Source organism: Sarcophilus harrisii, chromosome 1, assembly GCF_902635505.1.
Source record: "Sarcophilus harrisii chromosome 1, mSarHar1.11, whole genome shotgun sequence".
Classification (NCBI taxonomy): Eukaryota; Metazoa; Chordata; class Mammalia; order Dasyuromorphia; family Dasyuridae; genus Sarcophilus; species Sarcophilus harrisii.
In genome coordinates, this window is record NC_045426.1 from 129,735,445 (window position 1) to 129,754,657 (window position 19,213).

A 19,213-nucleotide genomic window follows, 5' to 3' on the forward strand; every position below is an offset into this window, starting at 1 on the left:
TTTTACCCATTCTACCTCTCCCTTCCCCCTTCTTCAGGTACATGTCTCTTTCTACCTTCTTCATTGTTTTTAAAGATCATTCCAATATAATTGACTCATACCCATGCCTTTTATGTAAATTTTTTTAGCTGCACTAATAATGATAATGTCCTTAGTAGTTAGACATGGCATAGGAATGGAAACAATTAAGCTTTATTGAGCTCTTTATAATTATGCTTTGTCTTGAACTTTGTGTTTGGGTGTTAAATTTTCCTATTTGCCACTGATCTTTTTATCATGAATGTTTGAAAGTTCTCTATTTTCTTAAGTGTTTAGTTTTTCCCCTTATGGATTATACTCAGTATGCTTGTTAGATTATTCTTGGTTGTAATCCTAGTTTTTTTCTTTCTTTCTAGAATATCATATTATAAGACTTCTGTTCTTTTAACATGGATGCCACTAACACTAACTAATTTCAACTAAATTATATAAGGTTAGGGGAAGCAATCATTATCTCAGACAAAGCAGAAGCAAAAGTAGACCTAATTAAAAGGGAAAATAAGGGAAACTGCATTTCGGTTAAAAGAGCCATAGACAATGAAGAAATGTTTTAAAATTATAGCAATTTCTTTGTGTTAGACTTTACTATGGCTCCACAATATTTGAAGTGTTTCTTTTTGGCTATTTTCTCTTTGGTTTGGAAACTCTAGAATTTGGCTATGATATTCCTGGTAGTTTTCATTTTGAGATTGCTTTCAAGTTATTGGTGGATTTTTTCAATTTCTATTTTGTCCTCTTTTCATAATCTTCTTGCATCACTTTTACTTCTTTTCCCCAAACTTTCCTCTATCATTTTTATCTCTTTCTTTAACTTACCCCAGGAATTCTTGTTGGGCTTGGATCCAGTTGGTATTTTTCTTTGAGGCTTTGTGGCTATTTTAATATTGTTTTCTTATAAATTTATATTTTGTTTTTCCCTGATACTGTGGTTGATTTTTACAGTCACATTCTTTTTTTGTTTGCTCATTTACCTAGCCTATTTTTTAATTTTGATTACCTGGGGTGGGGAAGCAGTGTGCCAAGCTTCAGACTTGTTCATGTTACTCTTTTGAGAGCTCATTTTGGTGGTCTACAAGTTTCTGATGCTTCCAAAATAGTGTTATCCTGGGAGAGGTATGGCAACTGTTTTCCTTGTCAGCTCTCTTGTCTTTGCCCCTGGTCCCCTATAACTATAATTTTTTAGGACTCCTTTTTATGTACTACCAGGCCCCTGGTCTCTTATAAGTGACCCTCAGTATCTCTTTATGCTTTGGAGCTGAAATCCAGAACTGTATATAGACAATAGAATTGATCATCAGTGCCTACAAAGAGTTGCCTGTAATCTCTTTCTGAGATTTCTGACTGCTTTGCCATATCTGAGCTAAGAACTTCTGAAGTTACTACTACCGACATCTTTGCTGCCACAGCTGTGTACAAACTCTAATCATACTTCCATTCAAATGTCACAAACTTCTCTTTAAAACCTACTAAATTTTCTTAAACTGGAAAAATGCCTTATCTTGACCTTTTATTAACTCTTCTATTATTAACTCTCTCCTCTAAATCACTATACCATTATCTTGTGAATAAAAGGCATATAGGAAACAACAATAAACAATTTTTATAAAATTCTATCACTTCAGAAAACTGAGTTCCCAAAGCCCCCACAGAAATCAGGAATAATATATTTAGATATGGGTTGATGGAAAATATCATATGGGGCCTTTATATTAGTCTAATTAATATAATTAGATTTTCCCAAAACAAAGGAATGAAAAGCAGATCTTTCAGTTTATGATGATTTGCTGTCAAGAGATGCAAAATATACATCCTTTAACCTCAGTTCCCCTAGAAGACATCCCACCCCTTAATGGATTTCATTGTCAGAAATGTTTTTCCTAACATTGGATCATTTTAGCCCTATTTCTTAATAATAGTTGATGTGTAAGTGTGTATATATGTCTATATATACATAAATATATATTATGTATATACACATATATATATATCTTTTGCTTTCCTTTCCTTAACATAATGTATATAAACATAATGTGTATAAATATATGCACATATACATACATATTCACACACCCATATGCATATTTCATATTAAGGGAAGAAAGGCAAAGGAATAAGCATTTGATCATCACAACAATCTGGTGAGATATACCCTGTTTTCATCCCCATTTTACAAGGGAGGGAATTGAGGCTCCAGTTGAATGATTTGTTGATAGGCAATAAGTATTAGATAAAGGGTTAGAATCAAAGTCACTGATGACTCTAGATATAGTAACCTTCTTTACCATTAAATCGCCATTCCAAAGATCATACAGTTTGGATCAGAAAGAGATTGTCTAGTCCAGTCCTTTCATTGTATTGGTGTGAAGATAGGCTTACTCAGAGAAATTATAATAATTAGTAGAGCCTGAATTCAAATTCATGTCTTTTGACTCCAAATTCAGTATTCTTTATATTACATCATTCTCTGTGTAATTGAATCTTAGTGCTGTCTATCTTTGCCTAAGTACTTACTTTCTAAGACATGATAAGCAATAGTAGTTAAGAAACCCATATTTGTTCATTCTGAATATTCTTCCATATCCTATATGCTCCACACACACCTCTCCATTAGTGGGGGAATCCTGGCTTCACTAATTTTAAAAGAATTGGATTTTCAAGTAGGAACCAAGGAGCTCAGTGGTATCAAATTCAAGTAGAAACAGTGGTCTGCCAGCAGCATATTGAATTTAAAAAATTACAAAATAGCATTATCTATGTTGTATTATATTGGATTGTTAAACATTTCCCAAATGTATTTTAATCTGGTTTTGGTTGGCCTAAAGAGTTTTGCCATTGATATCTTTGATCTAGCTTAACCACCTAGGCTCAGAGCTTTATAATTATTGCAAATAAAGAGCACAGCAGATCTGAACCCATCCCAGAATGGTCCAGCAGTGCAGTAATTACCATAATGCATCAGTAATGTGTTGAGTCAGACTAATACGTAGTGGACCATAATTCATCCATTGCATCATGTTTTCTTGAGGAATGGGAATGATGCTGCCATCAAACTCATAGGATTATATTTCCCAAGTCACCTATTTTCTGTCCTACCCTACAGATAGGGTCTAACTTCCCATAAAAAAGTCTTCATCAGCAGAGCTTAACTTGGCTATAGTAATGTTGAGATAGCTGAGAAAATCTTTGTTTCCTGACACAAGGAATTAAGAGTCCTCAATGCCAGTTCTGTTCCCCATTAGTGTCCTACTCCAATATTTCTATTGGAATGATAGCATGGGTAGAAAGCAGAGTAAATTGTTTAGATAGATGTCTCTTTTGTCTATCAGAGGTCCTGAGAACCAATGAAAACAATTAATCTCTAATAAAATGTAGCTTAACAAGTTGAGAAAGCAGTAGGAAAAAAAAGTGATAAATTTATAATCAAAGGACCTGAATATAAACCATAGCTTTTCTACTTACTTCTTCTGGGGCCTTGGAAAATTCATTCTACCTTTTTAGAACTTATTTCTCACCAATTAATTGAGTGGGGCAGTGGATAAGAGTATTAGAATTGGAATGAAAATGACCTGATTTCAAATCCTACCTAGTTGCATGATTAATAGCACAGTTAGTTATTTTTTCTCTTTCCTTAAAGCTTTCTTTTAAGGCTGAAGCTCCTATTTATTTCTTTTTTCTCTGAAATTCTGTTGTACCTATTTTCTTATAATATAAACATGAATTAGCTCTTTTTAAAAAAATTTTTTTAATTTTATTTTTTGCTGAGACAATTGGGGTTAAGTGACTTGCCCAGAGTCACACAGCTAGAAAGTGTTAAGTGTCTGAAGCCAGATTTGAACTCAGATCCTCTTGACTTCAGGGCTGGTGCTCTGCACTGCTCCATGTCTTGTCTCAGAGTCAGCTAGGTAGCTGGTAGAGCATTGAGTTTGGAATGAGGAAGACCTGAGTTTAGATGTGGCTTCAGATACTTAATAGCTATTGGACGCTAGGTAAGTCATTCACCTCTATTTTCCTTAGTTCCCTCAGCTGTAAAATAGGGATAATAATAGCTTCTTCCTCACATGGTTGTGGTGAGGAACAAATGAGATAATTTTTTTAAAATTTAATAGCCTTTTATTTACAAGTTATATGTATGGGTAACTTTATAGCCTTAACAATTGCCAAACCTCTTGTTCCAATTTTTCACCTCTTACCCCCCACCCCCTCCCCCAGATGGCAGGATGACCAGTAGATGTTAAATATATTAAAATATAAATTAGATACACAATAAGTATACATGACCAAACTGTTATTTTGCTCTACAAAAAGAATCAGACTCTGAAATATTGTACAATTAGCTTGTGAAGGAAATTAAAAATGCATGTGGGCAAAAATATAGGGATTGGGAATTCAATGTAATGGTTTTTAGTTATCACCCAGAGTTCTTTCTCTGGGTGTAGCTGGTTCAGTTCATTACTGCTCCATTGGAAATGATTTGGTTGATCTCATTGCTGAGGATGGCCAGGTCCATCAGAACTGGTCATCATATAGTATTGTTGTTGAAGTATATAATGATGAGATAATATTTGTGAAGAGCTTAGTACTATGCCTAGTATGTAATAGATACTATATAAAGGCCTGTGTCTTTCCCTTTCCCATGTTTCCTCAATTTGTCTATGAATTCTTTGAAATGAAGTGTTTTATATTTCCACAGAACTTACACAAATGATAGTCATAAGTGGACATTTTACAAATACTTGTTAGTGAATTTATTTGCCATTCTGTATGGCAGTCATTTTATGACTTTAGCTAGATTAATAGTGAGATATCCAATTCAATTTAACTCATTAAACATTAAGCATATATTCTATCCAAAGCTCTGTATTCAGCACTGTGGTTGCCAAATAGACACAAGGACACAAATCCTATGAATGTAATTGCCCTATTGAGGCTGCCTTTGCAGGGATGATTCAGGGACAATGGGTAGCACAGAATACCAAGAACAGGAAGGCTTTAGGGTGACATTGCTCAGGTAATGGCTAGTGATTTCTTCTGTCCTTCTTCATTTCTTTTCTTATTCTCTTCATCTCAACAACCCAGATAGACTCTTGTGTTCTTAAACAGGGCAAGTAAGTACAAAGTAAATACAAAGCGATCCTTGCTGACAGTCCTAGTTTTTTCTGCCCCATCTTTAGACAGCCATATCACCAGTGAATGCTACTGACCAAAAGGAAAGTCAGATTAGATAACGCATTACTTTGAGGAAATATCCTCACTACTGGTTTAAAAAAAATAAAGTAAAGGGAAAGTAGTATAAAGTCTATTCTATTTTGACAGTGGGTCAGGAACATTGTATTTATTATGCAGGATAGCCCATACTTTCATGTACTCTTTTCATTCTGTGTTTTTTTTTTTTTAGTGAACATCTTCATTTGCCAGATATGTTTGTTAAGTTCCTCCATGTATAATCGGGCATTATAAGTTATTAACTTATATAACTAATATAATGGTTAAGAGAAAAATATTTGATTGAAAAGAGGATCTAAGATTATGTTTTTGCTTGATTCATCATATCCCCTACATTTTTACCTTTACCTGGAGGTAACTCCTTTTGACCCTCTGTTATGTCCTCTGGTGCTTGGACGACAACAATTATTCAAGTCAGGAAGCTAATGAGGTATTCAAAGTCAGGCTGGGATTCAGAGTTTTAAACAGCTCTTCAATCAGTGCATCATCCTTTCTTTTCTTTCTTCCCTTAAAGAAATAAAAATTGAGGGATTTGAATAAACCTTGAATAGATGAGAAAAAGGAACCATGCATTTGTGTTTCCTTCTACTAGCAAAATGAATGGGAAATACACAATTACTATCTTTCATAAAATATTAACTTCAAGACAACATTGGTAATATTGGCAGTTTGTCCTGTGTAAACAGAGGCACATTTGGGGAGCATTTGGAGGTTATTTTCTGCAATAAATATCACAAGGACATCTTAGAAAAAGACACCAGAATAATTTTATCTCAAAGGTCACATCTTTTCCGACTTTGCTTATAAATATTCCCAGCTGACTTTTTTGGGTTGGAGTGATTTTGTTCTAATTTCATTTTGTAAATGTTTCCTTCTTTTGACTTAATTTTCCTCTTTGATGATAAACTTGGGTCTTATGAAAAGTCCAGCAGCTATGAAACCATTTAGCAGCTCCTCATCCTCTCTTTTTGGAGGAGCAATATTTTTTTTTTTACCATTTAACTAAAGTCATAAAGCATGTAAGTCATTATGAGAAAATGTCCTACATGTCATCTACTAGCAGAGATAGAAGAGTTGTCCCAGATCCTAATCTTAGTTTCTTTCAACTTCACATTTAAGTTATCAGTTATAGTCAGCTCTCAATTACTCATAATAATGAGAAACAGAATTAATCTGGATTATATAAATCCATGGATAATCTAAATAGGCTTTATTAGTTAAAAGAAACCTTTAAATGGTGGCATTAGTAGCAAAATGCAAGATAGAATCTCACTATACTTGCTTCTGTCTAATAATCTGACTGAGGTATTTATAGCTCTTAATGAAAATTGTAGCATTTTTTCACTTTATTTTTCTTGCTTTTTTGCATCATGGCTCACATAGAATAATAGGTTTTGTATAACTTCACATGCATGATGGGTATCATATTGCTTGATTTTTAATTGGATGGGAAAGGATAGAGTGAGGGAGAGAATTTAGGGCTCAAAATTTTAAAAATGAATAATAAAAAAACAAATTTTAAAAGAATGAGGATTTCTAACCATTCTGGAAAGCAATTTGGAATTATACTAAAAAAGTTATCAAACTGTGCATATCCTTTGATCCATCAGTGTTACTACTGGGATATTAAAGAAGGGAAAGGGACCTGTATGTGCAAGAATGTTTGTGGCAGCCCTTTTCATAGTGGCTCAAAACTGGAAATTGAATGGATGCCCACCAATTGGAGAATGGCTGAATAAATTGTGGTATATGAATGTTATGGAATATTATTGTTCTATAAGAAATGACTAATAGGATGAATACAGAGAGGCTTGGAGAGACTTACATGAACTGAGGCTAAGTGAAATGAGCAGAACCAGGAGTTCATTATATACTTCAACAACAATATTATATGATGGTCAATGGAATTTGAATTCAGTTCTTTCTGACTCCAAGGCCAACACTCTATGTGTTATATGTTCTAGCCACCTCCAATCATAAAAATATCTTTCCAGGGGTAGCTAAATGGATAGAGCACCAGCCCTGAAGTCAGGAGGACCTGAGTTCAAATCTGGCCTCAGACACATCACTTTCTAGCTGTGTGACCCTGAATGAGTTGCTTAACTTCAATTGCCTTAGCCCCCCCACCCCAAAATAAATATAATTATATATGAACATATATATTATTATATATGTGTGTGTATATATATATATATATATATATATATATATATATCCATTGATTCTCCACAGAGTGGCCTCTTAACATGCTGGAGATCTTTAGATCATATGACATTATATGAATTCCAATGGAGGATACAAGATGTCCATCAAATCTCTTGTTTTTGCTAGCTCACTCCCTTTCCAATCACACATACCTCTGCACTGTTTCTCCTGCATGGGCCTTCAGATGTATCCTTGTTGCATGCATTGATTCATACTGCTTAAATTTTGTTAAGATTTGGTGATAGTCTTTGTTGATATCTATTCTTCTATTTCTCATTTTGGGCATTCCAACAGCTTATTCAAATTGGTCAGGGAATAATGTCTTCAACTTCAATAATGTCAATGTATTCATCACATTTTTTTCTTCTTTTAATTTGGTATCAATTTTGATTTGTGTTCAAGTAAAATAAACTGGCTATATACTTAAAACTGTTTTGGAAATTATTCCCACAATAATAGCTAGTGGTTATCAATCAACTCTATTGCAATGTAAGTAATATCATTTTTAAAATATCACATTCAATGCTTTCCAGTACTCTTCTTTTAAAAAGTGTTGTTATACTAATTAGTATGAGATATCTGCATAATCTAGATGCCTTGTACTCTTTAATTTCTTACCTTTGAATTATGTTATCCAACATATTTTTTGTGATCTTACTTCTGCCCATCTTTGCATTGAAGTCACTGAGTTTTATAGTATATATTAATATAAGCTATGTGTTCTTATTAAGATTTGGTCCCATTGATAAAATTTATTTACCATGCCCATTTCCCCATCCTATTCAACAGATAAATCCTATCTGCTAATTATTATTATTGTAATAATTAAATCCACTTCACTGTTTGACTCTTCAGATCCATCCTCTGGTTAGTTTCAACTTCCTTAAATTTTAAAATTATATTTATAAATTTCCAATATTTATATGATACTGCTCATGGAATAGAGATTGTTGACCAAGTATCTCACATTTTGAGTACAAACATTTAAATTAATCTTTATGAATGGTTTAAAAACTATGTGATGCTTTTAAATTTTATTATTATTGATTTGTTTTTGGCATTCTTTATTTTTTAAATCTTGAGTTCCAGCTTCTTTCCCTCATTCCCATTCTCCCCACCCCACCCACTGAGAAGACAAGCAATATGGTATCATTATACATTTGATATCATACAAAACATTTCCGTGTTAGCCATATTTCAAAAGAAAGCAAGAAAAATTAAAAATGAGAAAATCCTACTTCAGTTTGCACTCAAAGCTCCTCAGTTTTCTTCAGCAGATGGACAGCATTTTTTTTTTTCATCATGAGTCCCTTGGAACTGTCTTGGGTCATTATATTGATGAGAGTAGTCAAGTTTTTCACAATTGATCATCGTTATAACACTGTTGTTATTGTGCACAATGATCTCCTGGTTTTTCTTACTCCTCTTTGCTTCAGTCATGTAGTTCTTGCCATAAGACTATGCGGTTCTTAATATCATCTGCCTATGCTCCCTTTTTGCTGCTATCTCCACAGAAGCTAAAAAAGGCCAGATGGTCTCTTTGTTACTGGTTCTCCCCTTGCCTGTTTTACCACTCCACAGGCTCTTTCATCCATGGGATCCTCACTAATTAAAAATGATGTATTCTAGGACTCTTTCTTGGGTCTGTCTCTCATTATATGATCTTACATTTATATGAGTTAAGGCATCAGGGTAGTGCAATGGAAAGTGTATATGATTTAGAATCAGGAAGTGCCATTTGACCTCAGATATATATTAGCTATGTGACCTTGAACTTAACCTCTGTCTGCCTCAGTTTTTCCATCTGCAAAATTGGGATAGTTTTTGAACTTAATATTTGTAAAGCACTTTGAAAAACTAAAAGTGCCATATACATGCTAGCTATCAATAGTTACTGCTGTATTTATACAGTTGACTATTTATCCAGCCCTAAAGACATCCTTCTAAGTTCCATTCTTGTATCATCAGCCTTCTTTTAGGCATCTCAAACCCAATGTGTACAAAAGAGACCTCATAAGCTTTCCCTGCAAATCCCCCTTCCCTCTTACTCTCTTCTACTGAAGGTACAACCATCCTTCTAGTCACCCAAGTTTGCAATCTCATTGTCAACCCTGATGCTTCACTCTAAATCACCCCACATAGTCAGTGAGTTTCCAGATCTCATCATTTCTTTTTCCATAACATCTCTTATAATGAATTCCCTTCTCTACTCACATGGGTACCACCCTTTTTCAAGCTCTCATTGTCTCTCACTTGGACTATTACTGGTCTTCCTGACTCAATTTTTTTCTCACTCCAATACAATCCATTCACCACCCAGCTAGCTAGGTGATTTTTCTATAAAGTATAAGAAAAACTCACTATAACTTCTTTCATTTCTGAGTCAAAGGTAAATACTATATCCGACCTCTAAAATACATTAAAAATTCCTCTAACTGGCATTTAAGATTCTTTATAATACTGACTGTTCCTTTCTTTCCATTCTCCTTGCATATTACTTCTCTCTACACATTCTTAAGATCTGTCTACAGTGACTTATTATTCTCATACATAATGCCCCAACTCCCAATTTTTGGACTTTTCCATTGGCTGCCTCGATCCATGACTGGGATCTTCTCTGCCTCTGTTTCTGTCTCTCTGCTCTGTCTCTGTTTCCCTTCCTCTCTCCCCTTCCCCCCTTTTCTCTTAGAACCTCAATTTCTTTTTGAGATTGAACTTAAGCACCCACCTTCTACAGAGGCCTTACCCAGTCCTCTAAACTATTAGCAATCCCCTACCTCAAATTAACCTTCTATCTACTCTGCATATATATAATATTTATTTATTTATATGATATCTTTTCCATTAGAATGTAAGCTCTTTATGGGTAGAGAGGCTGCTTCTGCTTTTTCTTTGTATCCCCAACATTTAGCATGTTAAGTAAAAATTCAATGCTTATTGATTGATTGAGGGACATTTTTTTTAGTTTTCTTTGTCTCAAGATTTGCCATGGCCAAGGAATTCATCACTACTTGGCAAGTTTACTGGTGATAAATCCCTCTGAAATGAGTATCTGTCATCCTGATCAAATAGGATTGCCGTAGGGTTCAAAGAAGAAATAATATATTGTGTCTTGCAAATCTTATAATGTTTTGTAAATTAAAATAATAATTGTAGTAGCAATATTTGTGATAGTATTGTTGGTGATGCTCATTTGATGCTTGTAAAAAACAGCCTTTCCAAAACAGTAACCTTGAGAATAGCTTTTAAGAATGAATGAAATCCTACCTCAGATCCTCACTAGCTATGTGACTTTCCATAAGTTAGTTAATCTTTATAGGCCTCATTCCCTCATTTTCAAAAGGAGGGAGGAGAGAAGGGTTGAATAATGGTCTCTAAATCTATGATCCTGTGATTTTCACTTTGGAGAACATGTGCAAGCCCAGCACAATTTTAGGCATGCAATAGTGAGGAGAAGGGGGAATATTGTTAAATACTTGTCAAATGAATAGGGACTAGATGGTTTCATGAGAAGGGGGGAGATTATTAAATACTTGTTAAATGAATAGAGACTAGGTGGTTTCATGTTAACACAAAATTGTCAGGAGCCCTGGATTCAAATCCCAATTCTGGCACCGACTAACAGTGTGATGCTGGATAATCTACTTCTTTCATAACATATTTCTTTACATGTAAAAGGAGGTCAGAGATGATCTCTGTTTACCTTTCCAGAACTCAAATTCTGTGTCTATGAACAAATAAAAATCAAAGGGCCTAAATAATCCCCAGATGCCATCCTTATGCCCAAAACAATTGTCACATGACTGTGATGTTTGTGGGGGCCCTAACTTTTTCCCGCCCAGCTCTCTTTGTGCAAAGGATCCATTCAAAGATTGACTTGAAAGTTCTGTGCCTGAAGGGAGATAGGTGCCCTGGGACAATTTTTACCTTTCTATATAAGGTTGATTACTTGAAATGTGAAAATTTAGTGCCCTATCAGGCCTCTTGTTATTAAATCTCCTTTCACATTTCAGGTACAAGTAAGGACTTGCCAAGAACAGAAAAAATCTGTAGGGTTTCCTCATAGGGATTAGTGCAATTAGTCACCCTATAAAACCTTTATTTGTTTTATGAACTGCAAGTTGGGAATAGATTGCATCTCTGTTTCCCTGACCTCCAAGAAGGGGAGGGGCGTTGCTGAGTGGATGCTTATTTATGAAACATCTGGACAGAAGAGTCCTTGAATGATTATCAAGACTGCTATTATCTTTCAGTCATATTCTAAATGGAGTAGGGGAAGGAGCAGGAAGACAACCTTTAAATCGACTTTAAGGCTGATCCTACAAATTATCCAGTATGTTTTATTGGGAGAATCCACAAATACACAACCTGTGATTTACAATATAGGTCACTTTTTAGATAGGAAGCCGTTATTCATTTTTATGAGTATTGCTTCCAGAGCTCAAATATTGTTGGTTTTTACAGTTTTCCTTCTTCTGGTATTTCTGAAGTATTCCTTCCTCCTCCTCTTTTCTCTCTCTCTCTCTCTCTCTCTCTCTCTCTCTCTCTCTCTCTCTTAATGATAAAGGCCAGATTTCGACAACAGTTGGACTCTAATCAAAGAACACATCCAGATGGACTCCATGGTTCTTAAGGGACTCATTGCAGATACCCAATACCAGTTTGCCGTGAAGGCTGTGAATGCTTTTGGTGCCAGCTCCCGCAGCCAGCCTAGTGACACCATACGAACCTTCAGTGAGTAGAACAGTTTTTCTTTTCTTTATTTTTAGTGTTTATTAATATATTTTTTCTTGACATCACTTTCTCCTCCCAATATGTCTCCCCTCTACCACCTAGAGAGCCATTTGTATTGATAAAAAAAAAAATAAAAAAGAAAGAGGAGGATGGAGGTATCAGCCAAGCCTGATAGTATATCCTGTGTTCCATATGCATAGTCCCCCACTTTTGCAAAGAACTGAGGGAAGAATTTTTAATCTTTTTCTTTATTGTCTCTCCAATTAAAACAGCATAGAATTACTTTCCTTAGCTGAGAAATAGGGCATGATGCAGGGCTGCCTTGAAGACTTGAAATGAGTTTCTTAGGACCCTACTGAATGCACATGTCTAGAATCTGACATTCCCACAAGAACCTTTCCTCCCTAGAGTTTTTCTCAGTTCTGCAGAAGATGAGCATCTGGTGAAAGAGGCCTGGAGCAAAGGCCTTCCCTTTCTGTTCCTGCACTGGAGGTCACTGACAAATTTATTTTGGGAGTGTCCTTATGGGACTTGGGGTCAGTTTTCTTTCATGAATGCAGTGCAGGCTTATGTACACACAGCAAGATGGAACTCAGCCACATTCTTTCTTTGTCCTTGGAGGAATTAAGTTAATCTTAGATCCATTATTGAGTAGGGGACTGGTTGGGGTAGAGGTGGGAAGAGACATGGGGTCCTGAAGACAGTAGGCTCTTTTAGGATTAGTTCTCAGCTCTAAGCCATTGATATTCAGATACAAATCAGTCCCCCTGGATGATTACCCTGCAGTATCAGTGAAACCTTCATTCAAGCCTATAGCTACCCAAACAACTTATCTTAGACTATGGCATTAATGGTCCAAAAAGACAGTAACCCAAGTCTTATCTCAACGCCTTGTCCATAGTAATTGCTTAATACATGTTTGCTCAATTATAATATTAATTGGATTGGATTGAATAATGTCCTATCATTTGTAAAGGAATTCTTTTCTAGGAGAGAGAACGACTACATCTTCTTGATCACCACAAGTTTATATACCTTAAATATTTTGAGGAAGACTATCCATCTGTCCAGTCTTCTGTTTGTGAAACTTTGCACCCATTCTTCAGAATGCCCTTGTACGTCTCAGCTTTCCCAAGAAAGTCCTTGTGATAAAGCAGAAAAAAAAGCATTGAATGGGGAAGGAGATGGGCAGAAGGAATGGCTTTGAATCCTGCCTCTTCACTTACCATCTGTACAATTGTGGACAAATCACTTAATCTCCCTGAGCCTTAGATTCAATATTCATAAAATGAAAAATAGCATGGGGTTAGAAAGCACAACAAACTGCAAGTCAGAAATTGTTCAGTTAACTGTTCAGTCATGTCTGGCTTTTTGTGACCCTATTTGTGATTTTCTCGGCAAAAATACCAAAATAGTCTACCCTTTCTTTCTCTGACTCATTTTACAGATGAGGAAACTAAAGCAAAAAGTATTAAATGACTTGCCCAGGGTCATCTAGCTAAGTGTCTGAGGCCAAATTTGAACTCAGGTCTTCTTTGTTAATGCTTGTACCACTTAGCTTCCCAAAATGCTAATTTCTGCAGCATTACAAGCAGAAAGTCAGAAATAACAGAGTTCAAATCCTACCTTAGACACTTACTAACAAATCAATTAATATATATTAAGTACCTATTTTGTTCCAGTACTGTACTTAATTGCTGGGGATCCAGCTCACAGTCTATTGGAAGAGTCAACATCAAATTACTATGTTCAAGTAAGCTATATGAAGGATGCATAGGAAAGAATTATCAGAGAAAAGACTCTAGGGGACCAAGACGGGCTTCTTGTAGAAGATGAGATTTTAGCTGAAATTTGAAGGAAGCTAGGAACCTGCACACATACACACACACACACACACACACACACACACACGAGATGATAGTTGTTGGGAGACACATACATTGTGTAAGATTGGACTTCAAATCTGATATTCTAAGATCTTGTAAAAATTGGCTTTTAAATGAATAAATGAGCATTTATTGAGCATCTTACTATCTGCCAAGCACTATACTAGGTACTGGGAATGGAAATACAAGCACAAGCAAGACAATCTTTGTATTTAAGAAGTTTACATCCTTGAAAGGGATAAAACATTATATAGGAAAATAGTCTCAAGGGAGGAATGTTTTGGATGGAGAAGTCAGAGGATGGTTCCTTTTCAGGAGTGATAGTGTTGATTTTATGACAACTCTCAGAACAAGAGTTGGAAAGGGGGGAGAGGAATAATGCATATCATGACATGCTATGGCAAAGAGATAGGAGCTAGGGGAGAGAAAGTGGCATGGAAATTGAAATTAAAAGGTTTCAGACATTTAAAGTAAAACAAAATAAAAGAAACCTCACTCTTTCCAAAAGTGGAAGAAAATTTATAGCTTTAGTAAGATCTTAAAAGTATGTCTTTGTTCTTGTTAGAAGAATAAGCAAATCTACACTACTACATTTGCCCAGAGTTTCAAAATTTAAGGACTAGGATGGGGGAAACTGAGAAATGAAAGCTTGAGGGTGTTTATTCTTTTTAATTTTCAGTTGAGCAAAATAATAGCAAAACAGTATTTTATCCCAGTCTTTGTCTTTTCCTCAGTCCTTGAATCCTTATGTCCTTTCACTAAGTAATATTCCCATGATCACTTTCCTTTAGTCCAAGAGTTTTTAATATCTGGGGGAAGGGGATGATGTCCTGTACCTTTTGTCAGTCTGGTGAAGCCTGTAGAACCCTTCTCAGAGTAATATGTTTAAAAACATAAAATAAAATACATTGTTATTACATTTAATTATATTAGAATTTATGTTTTATACATTTACATTTAAATATAATATGTAATGTTGTTGTTGTTGTTGTTTTTGCTTTGTTCTCTAAAACGATTATGATATCAAGGAGGTAATGCCATGACATGCAAGAGAATTAGATTTAAGTGAGGGAGGACTGTTCAAGGTCACCTGCCTCACTTTTCCTTATGTGGACAGAGGGAGGGAAGGGAGAGAGGGAAGAAGGAAGGGAAGGAAGGAAGGAAGGAAGGAAGGAAGGAAGGAAGGAAGGAAGGAAGGAAGGAAGGCAGAGAAAGGAAGAAAGGCACAGAAAGGAAGGGAGGGAGAACTTCCTCCCTTCCTTCCTTTCTCTGCCTTTCTTCCTTCCTAGAAGACCCAGAAGAATGAACTTGTCTTGGATAAGGGTAGGTTTTAATCATGGGAGGCATTATACAAAGCCAGACCTTCAGGACTCCTTAAGCACGGCTGTGCTATATCAGTTCATCTTTTTGGTCTCAGGACACCTTTACACTATTAAAAATAAATAAGAATACCAAAGAGTTTTTGTTTATTTAGCAGTTAGCTACCAATATTTACTGTATTATTATTATTACTGTATTATTAAAAATTAAAACATAAATTTTAAAATATATGCTTATTCATTTTAAAATAATGATAAATCTACTACATGTTAACCCAATCTGATATTTGTGAAAATTATTACCAAAAGAAAAATTAGGGGAATTAGCATTATTTTTTTTTACATGACCAAACCGTTATTTTGCTGTACAAAAAGAATCAGACTCTGAAATATTGTACAATTAGCTTGTGAAGGAAATAAAAAATGCAGGTGGGCATAAATATAGGGATTGGGAATTCAATGTAGTGGTTTTTAGTCATCACCCAGAGTTCTTTCTCTGGGCGTAGCTGGTTCAGTTTATTACTGCTCCATTGGAAATGATTTGGTTGATCTCGTTGCTGAGGATGGCCTGGTCCATCAGAACTGGTCATCATATAGTATTGTTGTTGAAGTATATAATGATCTCCTGGTCCTGGAATTAGCATTATTTTAAATATTTTCATCAATCTCTTTATTGTCTGGCTCAATAGAATATAGCTGCATTTCTATTTCTGCATTCAATCTATTGTGATCAGTTGTTTCAGTTAAAGTGATATATGTATACAATATGTATAACAGAAGAATATGAAATACAATATGTATATATAGTCAATATATGAAATAAAAAAATGATATTGTTAGTATATTGCTATGTTGTTATAAGAGGGAGAAATATTTCAATAGGCAAATAACACCTTAATATTATTACAAATAAAGTTTTAATTTCAGGAGCCCCTTTCAAGGATCTTAAGGACCTCATAAAAAAGGCTTGAGAGCTCCTAGATGTCTGCAGACTGTACTTTGAAAATTGCTGCATCATAACATATTTAATCCTGTTCAGAGAGATCAGAGAAATTATGTGTCTCTTGCATTTTTTTCTCTTAAATATGGTAGCCATACTAGTTAAACTTTCTTTTAAAAAGTAGTGGGGGGGGGCAGCTAAGTGGCATAGCGGATAGAGCATCAGCCCTGAAGTCAGGAGGACCTAAGTTCAAATCTGGTCTGAGACACAACACTTCCTAGCTATGTGACCCTGGGCAAGTCACTTAACCCCAATGCCTCAACAAAAAGAAAAAGTAATGGGAATTATTTTCCTTTTCATACACCCCTTGTGGAACTCTGCAGAGGAAGACATTTCACTTCTGACCTAGGTAGGAGGCAAAAATAACATAATAAAAAGCCTGAAATTTGATCTATTCTTAAACAAACCTATGTTCAGTGTTCTCAGTGTTTCTAATTTCTTGATCTTGCAAGTAAAATAATGCCTAAATGGTGTTGTAAAAGTGGAGGTCCCTAGAAAAGATGCTTTCATAATAACTAGCTACGAAAATTGTTCTTATCATTCCAGTTGTTTGCAAATGACTGGGTCCTCCCAAGTAGTTGAAAACATTTGATTCTGAGAAATTTAACTTTCCTGCTCAGCAGTCTTATTTCCATAGTTTGTTTGCTTCAAAACCAGGGGCTTTTTACAGCAGTTACCAAAGTTCCAAGCTTCCTGAAATAGCCCCTGGACCATAATCCAAGAGCTCTTGAGTCATGGAAGATGTAGTAGCTCCTTCCTCTAAGCACCTTTCCTTGCCTATAGGCTAGTTCTCTTGCTCCCCATCAGAGCTATTTCACTCTCTTAGGCTTTTTTGTTTTCCTAGGTGTACTTTTATCCAGTTGGATATCTGACCCCGGGATAATTTCTATGCCATGTACTTGCACACTACTCTAGCTGAGCCCCAGAACAGAATGTTCAAGGAGACCTCTAAGGTATGGAGAGCTCAGCAGGAATCTGATCTTGGCTTGAACCATCCTCAGCACTCCCACCTGGTTCTCATCCATTTCCTGTTTATCTTGAGTCCAGGACATTCACATTCTTCCAGCAGGAAAGATAACGCTTCTATTCTGCTAATAAGGAAGGGATTGACTTCCTCCTGTGCCTATTAAGAGCTTCATCATTGTAATTGGAAGATCACTGCTGCCTTCTTGAGTTTAGTCACAAAAAACCTTAGACTCATTGTTTTTAGTTAATTGAAGATTAAATCCAGATTTGACATTAATGGTTCCCTGGTTTGGGGTGGCATGGACTGGCATTTTGAGAGGTTCAGGAAACTTTAATACTCCACCCTGGTAGCAAATTCACCAATAGAGTCAAACCCATGGATAATAAAGCTTTAATAGCCCACCCAGTGCTCTCCTCCTATGCACTTCTCATTACAGATAATGTTGATTCGATGACTCTAAAGGATGCCTTGACTTTAGGAAACCCTTTGTGCAAAGAGCTTCCCCATCTGTTGTTTTATTTATACTCCTAAACGTTCCAAGGAGGCAAGAAGGAGGAAAAATCATAACTCATCCAAATCCCTCCCCATCTAATCAGCTTCCTTGCTAGCCTCCTAAAAAATAAACCATGGCACCCCTACATATTGCTACATTACTGAGTTTGTTTAAATTTTTTTAACCTACGTTGTATTTTTTCAACCTGTGATTTCATTGATGGAGGTAATTTGCCAGTGAGGAAATTTTTTTCAATGCAGATTGTCACCTATTCTGCAACCAAAAATCTTAGAATAAATCATATAGCCAGTATGTGTCAAAGATAAAACTTGAATCTGGGTATTTTTGAATTTAATGCTGATCTTCTATCCATTATGCTATGTGGCCTTTCTCCTCTTGCAAATTATCTTAGAAAATAATTTTAGTTTTTAATATTAGTTGGCAGGATTGAGATTTAGCAAAGCATAATATCAATGCCATCACAGGGATGATAAAAAAGGAGAAATTAGCTCCAGAATCCAGGAGCTTTCTCCTTCTCCTGTCTACCTCAAATATCCATGCTCTATATACACAATTCATTTCCCTACTATTCGAAGAACTCAGGAAACAAACCACAATTTAATTCAAGGATCATTTGTTGAAGGCCTACTGTTGCAAGGTACTATGCTAGGAGATGGGAATATTTAAACAAAACTAAAACAATCTGTGCTTTTAAGACGATTATATTCTACTGGAGAAATATTGTTCAGAGATATGAAAACAAAAAATATGGAAAATAAAACAAATAGCCTCCTCTCCTTTCAGAAATGGAGTGGTGAAACAGGAGGGAAGGAGGAGCATTAACAATTAGAGTAACACCTAACTAAATCTGAAAGGAGGTAGGGATTATAAGCAATGGAAGTAAAGAAGAGGTACGTTCTATGCAAAATCATAGAGGAAAGAGATGGACTGTCATATATATCTAGGAGTAGCAAGAGGGCCAATTTGGCAAGAAAAGAGAGTATGTGAGAAAAAGGAATATGAATTATACAAAAGATGGTCTCTTGCCAGATTGAATAGAGCTTTGATGTCAGGGTGAGGAATCTGTATTTTATCCTCAAGACAAGAAGGAGCTACTGAGTCTTCTTGAGAAAAGGAATGATATAGTCAAAGGTATATTTTAGGAATATTATTTTGGCATTTTTATTGTAGAAGAATGAAGAGTGTGTAAGCATAGAAAACAGCTAGTTGTAGGCTGAAGCTGCCTTTAATTACTGATGTAAAATGTGAGTGTATGTGTGTGTATATACACACACATACAAACACACATATACATATATATAAGAGAGAGAAAGAGAGATGGATGAA

At 35.5% G+C, this 19,213-nt stretch overlaps 1 protein-coding gene across 4 annotated transcripts in view; it reads left to right on the forward strand.

Moving 5' to 3' along the window:
• Positions 1-19,213, forward strand: part of EGFLAM (EGF like, fibronectin type III and laminin G domains) — a 232,492-nt gene that overhangs the window by 121,984 nt on the left and 91,295 nt on the right. For all 4 annotated transcript variants that reach the window (XM_031964296.1, XM_031964290.1, XM_023496126.2 and 1 more), the window contains one exon: positions 12,035-12,201. In XM_031964296.1, the coding sequence (XP_031820156.1) occupies positions 12,035-12,201 (167 nt within the window). The remainder of the gene's footprint in view (positions 1-12,034; positions 12,202-19,213) is intronic.